The sequence below is a fragment of the Neospora caninum genome, chromosome XII (genome assembly GCF_000208865.1).
Source record: "Neospora caninum Liverpool complete genome, chromosome XII".
Classification (NCBI taxonomy): domain Eukaryota; phylum Apicomplexa; class Conoidasida; order Eucoccidiorida; family Sarcocystidae; genus Neospora; species Neospora caninum.
The window spans coordinates 1,286,668-1,297,802 of record NC_018398.1 but is presented as its reverse complement, the minus strand read 5'-3'; the positions used below and the strand labels follow the sequence as shown (position 1 = coordinate 1,297,802).

The 11,135-nt window shown below is 49.0% G+C and overlaps 1 protein-coding gene and 1 non-coding gene across 2 annotated transcripts; one reads left to right on the top strand and one right to left on the bottom strand.

Annotated features, from left to right (window-relative positions):
• Window positions 1-3,047: 3,047 nt before the first annotated feature.
• NCLIV_061880 (conserved hypothetical protein) lies at window positions 3,048-3,473 on the bottom strand (the record flags this gene model as incomplete). Its single annotated transcript, XM_003885740.1, has 1 exon — window positions 3,048-3,473. One exon carries the CDS (start codon window positions 3,471-3,473, stop codon window positions 3,048-3,050), a length of 426 nt encoding a protein of 141 aa, XP_003885789.1.
• Window positions 3,474-8,983: 5,510 nt separating this feature from the next.
• NCLIV_t140006 lies at window positions 8,984-9,056 on the top strand. Its single transcript has one exon. It is a non-coding gene; the product is annotated as a tRNA-Val (tRNA).
• Window positions 9,057-11,135: the final 2,079 nt, after the last annotated feature.

The window sequence follows — 11,135 nt, the reverse complement described above, 5'->3', positions numbered from 1 at the left end:
AGGGCGGAGACACAGGGAGGGATTCTGCCGGATAACGGTCCACCAGGAAACCAAGATATTTTTTTATCAAGTTTTTTGTCGCGCCGAGCTGAGTGGCTGCCCAGTTCAGGGGAAGCCCTGTCTCGTCTCCCGTGAGTCGCCAAGGCTACGTCCGGCGCCCGCTGCTCGAGGAAACGCCTCGTATGCATGCGGCGCTGTAGATTTTTTTGGCAATGCGACAGGGAGAAGATACGACTTAGCACGCGCCCACTCTCTGCATGTTTTGCAGAAATACGGAAGGGAAGGGAGAGAGAAGGGGAATGCCATTTGTAGAGATTATCCAGGGGAGCTAGAGATGCTAAAGAAACACCTGTGCGGAGCCATCTCCGTTTCCTGTCCATGCGGAAAAGCACACTCCGGTCCCATGAGTCATGCCAACGATATGCTGGGAAACAAGTATGCATGCATCATTCGTCGACTGAGGCGCCGTGGACTGTGGCAAAGCCCCAAGCGGTGTGGTGAAAACGAAAGGGAACTACCACGGGTAGCCCTATGTCTGCCAAACTCAGTTATTTCCATGCATTGTAATGAGGCGAGATTGCGTGCCGTGTCTATATAAGCTCGTGTTCCAACCGCAGCCTTCAGAAAAGTGGGCTGGAGGACGACGGGGACTGTGGAGCGCAGAGGCACGCCGTGAACCGTTGGCGACGAAAGGATAGGGGAAGCACCCTGGAACAACAGGGCAGGCGATGCGGCTGATGTCCGGAGGAGGAGGAAGAGTCGACGAGGGAGGATGTGAGAATCAACCACGGCGATCGATTAGAGTGAAGAGGCGATGCAAGAGGAACAAGAGATAAAGGATACCATGGAGACAGGAAAAGTCAAAAAGAGCACGTGTCGGGGACAGAGAATGGGAGGGACCGGTGCGGGGGGTCAGGGACCTGTCAGGGAGGAGATGCAGACGAAAGCGGAGAGGGGGACAATTTGATAGTTGGTGAGAAAAGCGGAGGCAGAGAGGAGAAGGCACCAGGGAAGACGGCCTTCGAATGGGAGGCATGTTGCCCGTGAGATCGCGCAGTTTTATTCAAAAATCTCGTTTTAACAGAACTCAGCTTTCTCCTGAGCGAAGAACAAGAGTAGCGTTTTTGCAAAACGCTTTCCTCATTTCCTCTCGAGAAGGGGGGTCAGGCCAGGCCGGCAATGCACCCTGGCATGAAGCGTGGAGAGGTCATACACGCTCGGCCTTTACCGGTGAGTGTGACCTTACAACTTTTTTGCGGCACCGTTGAAAAGCGGCACATCAATGTAGACAACGCATCTCCTTTGCTTTCGTGCGATCTCGTCGCGGAGTGTGTCGTCTCAAGATTGTTTTAGTGTCACGAAGACCGCAACGTCTCTGCGTCCTGTTAGCATAGATATGCGTATATGTGTGTTAGCATGCTGTCTTTCCTTTCTCTCTGTGTACTTCATGCTTTCGACTTTCCCCGATTAGGCAGAATTTTTATTTCCCTCTCGTACGAACAATTTTTTTCAGTGGAATGCAACTAGAAACTTTCACGCTGCGTCACCTTTTTTGCCTCCCTCCGGATGGAACGCGCCATTATTTCGACGCCTGGAGTGCCTTGACAGCACAACAGTTTCTGATAATCTTGAGAGATTTGACAGAAATCCATGTGTCATAACTGGAATACTACTGAACAGCTCTCTTCTGTCAATGCAAGCAAACTGACCAGTTTACAGGCGAAAAGAACGGCAGTGGCACAGAGCGAACTCACGCCCATGTACTTCAGTTTATTTTCACGAGAGGGAAGACGACAAGAAAGCGCAACTAGGAGAGGAAAGAGTCTAAGATATCAACAGCTCAGGGTGACAGGCGAAAAGCGACACAACTGAGCGATGCCCTCCAGGGCGTCACGCTAGAAACACAGACACGACACCTACGCCAAAGAAACGATCGGTACAAAAAACGAGAGGGAACAGATAGTGGAAGTAAGCAGAATGCCGTTACACAAAAGGAGGAGGAAAGAAGCGAAACAAACATAAGAAACAGTGACAGGGGAAGCACAGACGGGAAAAGAAGACATTCGATGCACGTTTCTTCGCGAAAACGTTTCCGCTCGCAGCATCGGCTCGAGAGCAAATACCATTGCCAGTCCCTCTCGTCTAAGTGCATTTCATTTCAGTGGTCAGACACGCTGCCCACAAAGCCGGAAACAACCTCAGCGTCCGAAAGCTGGACGAAGCGTGATTAGAAGCACAACTTCCGGTGGAGTCGCTCCGTTAGACCGGGGAGAGGGGGCATGACGAAGGACACAGCGGAAGCGAGGAAAGGGTGTTATGTGATTCTGGAATCGAGTGCATACCGGGATCAACTCGAACGCCGTACTTTTTTCTCTCTTCTTGATAAAGGAAGTCGTAGGTTTGATGAGAGACAAGGGTTTTGCAGCAGTTGCCAACGGGACAGATCCCCACACAGGCGTGTCGCTCCAATGACTACCGAGGCCAACAATTAGCAAGTCCCCGCGCGTTCCAGTTCCGTGAGTCCTCCATTACGTGTCACGAAGAAAAACGCAGAGCAAAACGCATAACGATAAACTACGCAGCCACGGGCGCAATGCAACATGAGCTATCAGACATCGAGTGCAGAACTCCTCCAGGACTGTAGCGGATGTGTGCCAGTGAGCGGCAAGGCAGGTCGCGTTACTTAAGACGTGTAAACGTGTTTTCCGGCCTTTCTGTGTGCACATGTTTGACTGGGAACAACCGGTTACGGCATGAACCATCCTGATGGGACACATAAAATCCAACGGAACTGTTTGAAGCAAGGGAGCATGCGCGCCTGTCTTCCGTCTGTTCCCTTTAGTCACCCCGTGGACCTTTGTCCCCCCTCGAATTCTGTTTTGTGACCTTTACCTCTCCCCGCGTTTCTCTTTGATCCTATCTCCCAAAACAGCGTCGCCCGTCCGGATCCCATTATCCTATACAAAAACGTGGTGGCAGATGGATATGGCCACAGGCACCGGGGGTCACCGGTTCGTACTCCATGGACAATTTTTCCGTTCTGTGTCTCATCTGATAAGCTGCACACGTCCGCTCTTGATCTTTCTCTGGAGTTTCTCCTCTCGCTTCCTCATGGCTATCGCTTCCGGACTGCCTTCCTCCGGACCCTCAGGTGTGAACACCCAGTCGAGGATCTTTTTAACAACTCTGTAAAGGATGTACGCAGGGACCACCGTCCAGAGAAACCAGCCGTTGGGGTGGATGCCTCCTGCGATCTCTGCCGCGCATGCAACAAGGAAAAAGTCTGTGGCGTATGAGTGGGACACGCCCAGCAGCAGACTCCTCGTGATCGAGCTGTACGTCCCGTAGTAAAGCGCGTAGGTGAAGGCGAGAAGGGAACCCTCTGAGAAGCCGGGGACTGGCAACAGCGGAGCAGAGAAGTTCCCCGAGAAAACCAGCAGACGGAAGACCAGAAACAGAACCTGAGGAAACATAGGCCGACAAAAAGTGGAGCTAGAGGTTAAAAGGACGACTGTGGGAATCAGACAGTGACAACAAACATATCTTTCCATGCAGATCGGGCGGCCGTCTACCACATGCACATATATACACATATACGCTTATGTATATAATATGCATGCATTCTCGCTATATATATATATATATATATATATATATATATATATGCGTATGTCCACAGTCGTATTGTTCGCTTCTGTATTTGGCGGATATATGATGCATAGGCATGCTAACGCAAATGACGCTAGAAACAGAGACAGCACATCCTCGGAGCGACCGACATAAGGGGGGTGTCCCGATCGCGCTTTAAACGTTAACAAGACGTTCACGCAGAGCTTACAGACACGCAGGCCACACACATGGCATGCACGCCTTCATTCACAAACGGCGGGAAGAGGTCCTGAGCGCCAAAATCGCTGATGTGTTGCGTGTGTTTACATTGCATTGAGTCCCTAAATTAACGGTGTTGATTATATATATATATATATATATTCGCGTATATATTTGGTTTGTGTGTGTTCCAGACGAATCGATCTGGTGATATGCCGCGAGATGCATATTCGTTTATACATACAAGCGTATACGCATATACGCATATGTGCATCTCTGTTCAAGGTAAAAATCTGCCTTCGTACGACCACTGGAGGACGAAGCCGTACGAAAAAAACGGAGCCACCGATGCCCGACAGAAGAACCTCTTCTCTTCCCTTTCGAAAAACACCTTGCTTCATAGAAATGTGTGTGATTTTCCATCTTTTCAGTACTACATATTATATGTCATATATACATCCCATATATGTATCATATATATATATATATCATATATATCTGGAAGCTGCTTACGGTAGCGACAAGGACTCCAGTAGCATGCGTTTGAAAATACGCTGCGGCTTTCTGCTGGCGCTTCTTGTCGGCCTGTCCCGCCATTGTCCCGTCGCTCTCGAGTATCTGCCCACCTGAAGACGGTTCCCTAGCGTATGTGCACACAAAAAACAACACGATTCGGGTGGAACGGCTCTTCTGAGTGAGGAAGCAATCTCGGCTGAGGCAGCGTCGGCGATGGATCCCGAGAAAAACAGGCGACCGGTGGACGCTCAGTACAACTTCCAGCTCTCCACACATAAAGGAGTTGTCAAAATGTGTGATGATGTCTTCTTCTAGATGACAACACACAGGGGGTCTTTCGTCAGTGTTTTACAACAGAAAGTAAGCTGCAGCGAGGGGGGCAAACATATGACCGAGGCGAGAGCAAGACGCGACAGAAGTAGCTGTCCTCGATGTTGCACGGAAAACGGAGACAAAACACAGCCTGAAACTTCTGATGGTGAAAAACTCTAAAGCCGGCGCTCACTGTTGGTGACCGATGTTGTTGTTAAAGAGCCGAAACACAAATTTCCACCGGAAAAAGGAAGGTTTCCACGGTCGTGTCCTGCTCTACAGCGGGTTGCCGAACTCTTCGGGAGTAGCGTTCGACAATCAGCAAATCGATTCTTCGCAAAAAAAAAGGTCTTTACCTACAGACGAATCTCAGAAGTGACGAGGAGGCCGAAGTCGAAAACAAAGGGAGAACGGGAAACACCCCTCACAGCAGAAAAAGGAAGCAGAACCCGACCAGCGTGTGTCGATTTAGAAATCAAGATGTGGACGAGGAGAGAGGTTGCAGCCGTCGACGCAGACCTCTTCAGAAACGTGTGCTGCTGTTGTGTATCTGGTTAGCGATTCGCTCAACCGCCTGTCCAAGAAAACTGAGTCAGTTGTTCTTTCCTCTTCGTCAGAAACACGTATTTTTAGAAAGGAACGTCAATACACCTTGTGTCTTTGTTTCTCCGCTAGTTTCATGGCTTATTGTGCCCTTACTCTCGGGCTGTGGTGCTGTTCGCGGGCGACGAGACCGAGAAGTCCCTTCCCCCGTAGGCCGCGTGTCTCGCGCTGCAGCCGGTTGTCGTTGTCTCGCGCTAAAAGTTCGGAGAATCTTTCAGTAGAGGGAGTCGAGGGCCACAACTCAACGAGAAGGCAGACAAAAGGGGCCGGACGCCGGAGGTATGTGCAGTTTTTCCCCGCTTTTTTTTTGCACTTGACGCCCAACAGACGAGTCACACCGAGGAAGAAAGACTACGTGCCGTTCGTGCTGTTCTGGGAAAAAGAAGCAAACGGCGTAGTCGAAAAGCTCGTGGGGTAATGCCCTTCCTCTAGTCTACGATTTAAAACTTGCACGGGATGTTACCTCGGCAAGGATACGCTTGACTGGAGGGTTCCTTACTTCCCGACGGTCTTTTAACGCGTCTGATGTACACCGTTTCAGTCGCCCAAGCAAACGACTTTTTGCCCTCTGGAACATGTGCCTTTTGGTCAATTAATCTAACACTTTACTCTGTGCCTTCGAGCTTTGTTCAGGACCAAGGAAGCCACGGATGAGGGGCACTGTGCACCGTGCCAGTCACGGTCGATTGGCGCATTTCCTGAGCAAAATTTTCAGGAATAAGTTCTGTTTTCTACTGCTTCTGTGAAGAGGGCAGAATTTTTGGCTTCGGCAGAAAGTTATTGTAGGCTGTTCCGTGTTCATGATATATGTGCTTGCTACGACACCGGTACTGAAAAAGACTGCTTGTGCCGTTCGTCGGTTCTCTTCGTCATAGCTGTGAGCTGAGCCATGGTGCTTCAGGGCTGCAAAGATATCCACGTCGGTAGAGTTAGATGGAATGGCACCTAGGTTGAGTGATAGGAGTACAAAATTGCCCGCATGCGTCGGTACTACCCAGCAGTCGACGACATACCAGTGTACGTTTCTGCATCCCACACACACAATGGAGACTTGTTGCTCATTTATGCATCCTGGTATATATATATATATATATATATATAGATTCATACATATACCCGTATGTGTAAGCCTATTTGCGTTTAGTGCACTAAAGAAGGGATGTGAAGGAACGTAGATGTAGCTACATGTGAAAAGAAGTCGACAAGAGGATGCACATACACGCGGATAGTGACTTAAGACTCCGTCAGTATGTTATCATACCTGAGGCAGGGTAGACGGGATGAGCCCATCACGCGTGTGCTCATCTGCAAGCAAAAGTCGTCTTCACCTGTAGGTTTCTGTTTCTCATTCATTGTGTGGTTGCTGTAAAAAAGCTCTTTTTGCGTTTTGGCCCTTGGGGCAGTGTTGCACCAGATGCTGCAGCGTTATGTAGCGAAACACCATTATCATTCCCATAAACAGTTAAAGTACCAGGGTGTCCGCATCTCGCGCACGCTAATCAAGTCATGACCGTTCATTCTGCCACCCCGCAGGACAGTTTGCTTCGCAGTTTTCGTTCTCTTCGGAGCGCCTGCTTCTTCGTGGATTTTTGAGTATCGTATTCGTCTTCCTTATCTGGCATTTTGGATCTAAAAATCACGTTTCCGTGTTCGCTCGCTAACGATGCATTCTGAAGACCTGTTATGATTTATCGCCACTAGCAGAAAAGTCTCATTGAGTTGTCACCTGTAAAAAGTTATGGAGCCCGGAAAAGGCCCAAGCTAACGTAAAACAGAAAAAACAGAACTGGATGAGACAAATAGACAAGCAATAACTCACTGTTCAAAACAAAGGCGCACAGAACAACACAAGAGCATCTTCATGCAGACGCCAAAAGCTTCAAGCAATCGTTTCGCTCCCAGATCGTGGGTTACTTCAGACGGTTACAAAAAAGTGCCAGCCATTTTCCGCGGCGGGGCAAACCCATTTTTGGTTGAACTGCTGGTGGCTCGCGACTTGTCTGTCTTCTTGAAGGCGTCTTTATCTCTTACGGAGACACAAAAGTTGCTTTTATTTCGTGTTGGAGAACAGCTGCTGCCGCCGTTTATCGTGAACAGTTTTGCAGACTGACAGGAATCTAACGATGCAATATGTTGCACACATTTTTTTCGAAACTTGTTGCAGGGAAGAAATTTGTTCTCTTGTCATCGACGTCTTCAGTTCACATGAAATGCACAAGCTCTGCTCGGACGGGGAGGCCGAGATGAGCGGTATTGCTCCTGTACTGGCAAGTCGGCAGCTGGGTATGTCTTCAGCAGAGCTCCTTTTACTGATCACAGCAGAAAAAGAGTTTGTTCTTGTGAGAGAGTTCTTACTGGCAACCCTTCCTCCTGCTCCCGAAGCTGCTGACGATCGTGACGACGAGGCTAAACACTTTTGTTTATCGCTGCTCTTTGAGATGCTATCAGACACGGACAGCGGCATATGATGTAGACTTGAGGATTCAGTCGATGACATCACTCCGCTTGCGAATGGATCGGGAGAAGAAGACAGTGTTTTAGACAGAGATGGTGATGGGTTCAAGATCTTATCGTTTGCCTTCCGCGTGGTCGAAGGCGTCCAGTTTTTATGTGTGGAAGGTTGAGGGATTCCCAGCGGTTCCGCCGATGTGCCGGCGAAAGTCGGCGTTGCACTAACCATGCAACTGGCTTGCCGCTACTTGCTTCTGACAAGTTTTTGCCACTTCCGGTTTTCCTGTATTCTCCCGTCGAGCTGCAAAGGGATGCTGCGGTAGATCCTTGCAGCGCAATACTTTTGACGTCGGTTTCTTTCACGAGTGACTGTGCCGTCTCCATCATTTTACGCAGAGAGATGTCCAACTTGTTTCCGTTAGATATAGAGTCATAAGAAGAACAAAATGTGTATTTACCCGAAGGAAAGGAGAGTGTTTGTCACTGGAACACTCACGGGGCACGGACCAGGACACACTCCAACCACACTCAGACACACTTCTCGGCATTTCGTTTGAAAGAGAAACAGAAAATACAGTTCAGTTAAAAACGTGGGGACAACCGTCTCTCTGCTGACTTCTCACCGTGCATTCAGCGTGTCAGGCTCAATCGATATGTTTCCTCAACACACGCCGGGCACATCAGCGGGTACTTCTGCCATCGTCTGCGAATAATGTGTACCACAACAGCCAAAGCTATCCAAATGACACACCACTGCGTGATGTCAGTTCAGCGGTAATGAAGTATTACTTCAACGAAGGATTCAGTTACTGGTGATGTACTCTTGAGCGTTTCTAAGCCATCCAAGAAAAAACATGTCACATGCATTTGACAGAGGAAAAGAAAAGGCCGCCAGATTTTATATGATCTACGCACACCGATGTAGCCGCGCGAAAAGCGTCCCTACTGAAACAACTATCATCTTAAAAGCAATGTGTACCCGAAGCTTTATTGCTCCGACCAGTAGCGGCCTTGGAGCACTGACATGGAGCCCACACCTTCACCACGCTCCCGTTTCTCTTACCTAAAACTCGCTCAACGTGACAATGACCAGGTTTTGTCATCAGAAATCCATCATGAAAGGTGTTGCTTCCTCTTTGATAGAGCGTGACCACAACGACATCGCATCGCGTCACAGAGCAAGCGAAACAACTTTACTGCGTCACCCGAAGACATACACTAGGCCAAGAAAAAAGAGTTTTGCGGGCACTAGGGGAGATAATTATGGAATCAGGCGGGCATGGTCTAGTGGCTATGACGTCTGCCTAACACGCAGAAGATCCCGAGTTCGATCCTCGGTGCCCGTAGGCAGACTTTTTTTCTTTTTCGTTGTCCATTTCTTCCCTGGACAACTCCATGAAGCAATCTTGTCAACCGTATCTGTTTTGTTCAGTAGTGAATTTTAACCTGAATTTCTAATCCTCTTTTTGGTTCGATCCCACTCGTGGAGTTGGCACTGGTCGGCGGGCCACCGGCGCCCCCTACCACGCCAACAATTTCGCCTCTCTAAAAGCGACGACGGGTGTAATTCCTCTACGCTGACAATACCCGAGACGGACTTTCCGGAATCAGAACAGCAATTCCGATGGGGCTGCGTCCCCGCACTATCTGTTTCGGAGAATTCCAACAAAGCGGGGAACAACTCGATTCTAGGGATCAAGGTCAGGAACAGACTGTTTCACCAACCATTTGCGAGGCGCTTGTAACTGCCAAGGCAGCGACCCATGCTTCGTCTGGATCGTCAAGGCGAAAATGATAACGACGGCTTCTGGTTTTGCCTCAGTGACAGGCCTCGTACTGGGTTCCATGTAATCAGAGTATGATGATGCTGGTTTTTTGGACAGTTCTGTGTGCCAACGTGGGATGATAGCTGCACCCATCTTCCACTGTTTGCCCATCCTAATTTTCTGGCAATGTTCAAACGTTTCCTATTTGCTATTTCGCAGAGCTTGGAAAAAAAGCTATATCCATTCCAAAGTGTATGACAGGGTGCTTGACACAAACACGGCCATCGATGCTGATGGGCGTGTAGAGATGAAACCTGTGGTCCACAGATCACGAAAAAGACTGTATTGTCTTCCTTCGGGTGAATGTGAAGCATGTGAAAGTGGTAAAAGCGTTCGAGCTGCGGTTGGCATGCCGAGAAATGCATTGGTATTCACGACTCGACAAGGCGAGGCCCTAGCATGTACTCTTACAAAAGATCTCGCATGTGGGCTTTAAAGTAGCATAACCCTGATTCTGAGGAGCACCTACCATCTGCCTTCCCCGGCAGTGGCTGCCTCAGAAACGTTTTGTGTAAATTTTTTGTGATGTGGCGATTTGCCGAATTGCTTCTGTCGGCAACACGTTAGGAGGAGCTAATGCATCGTGAATTTAAAAGGCCTCCTGTCGCCACAATCCTTCACTTTTCAAGGCAGAGGGTTTAGGCAGTTTCTTTTATTTCCTCTCTACGGTTGACGAACCAGATGATACTCCTCAGTCTTCTGATACGGCCGCTGGGGCTTTGACTTCGTCCTCAGAAAACCTATCTGGTGCAAATGCGCGGTATGATTTTCTGTGGCAGTGTCAGATCTTCTTTTCAATCATGAGCCATGTTCGTGTTCCAAACTAGAGAGCGGGAGGAACCTGATATGCCAATATCTTTCAGCATATTCCACGTGCCACACAAAGGTGCCCGGGTAGCGCAGGTGGCTCGAGTCTATATTTCATAATTTGCCCCTACTCGACGCCGTTGATATTTCATGATTTGCTTCTACTCGAACAGGTTTATCTTCAACCGCTGCTATCACCATATACCAGATTCATCTGGGTTTGTCTGCTTTTTCCCACCTCCAACATTTTCTCGAAGACGACGCGCAGTCGCTCTCTAGCGTGATGCAAATTTCTCGCTCGTCGCCCGTGACGTTAAGTTTCGCGAGCGTTTCTCGTCGTGTACAACAATCCTCTTCACGCACCGACTATAATGGCGATTTCAACTGAATCTTTATCCAATCGCCATGCGGTTCCACTACCGTTATTGCACAATATCACTGGCGTTTGGAACCCGTTGATGTAAACCGACATATATGGTCATATTGTTTCTCTTGCTCTATCCCGTCACTTCCATTTTTTCCTCTCGCTCCCTTTCTCCCTCTCCCTACTTCTGGTTGTCGTCGAGCGTTCTTTCCTGTGTCTGAAGAAAATCGTGCTAGATTCTTCGGCAGTATTCGACCTCAAACGCCAGTTGCTCGAGCAAGAGCAACTGCCGACAAAGCCAACACTTTTTTAGCCCTTCTGCAGGTGTCAGGAGAAGGTTCCCTTTTCCCCCTTTATAATCTTTTCGGAAGAATAAACACACTTGTGGTGGTCTTCTGATGGAGTCCTCCTACCACCGGGTCGTTGCC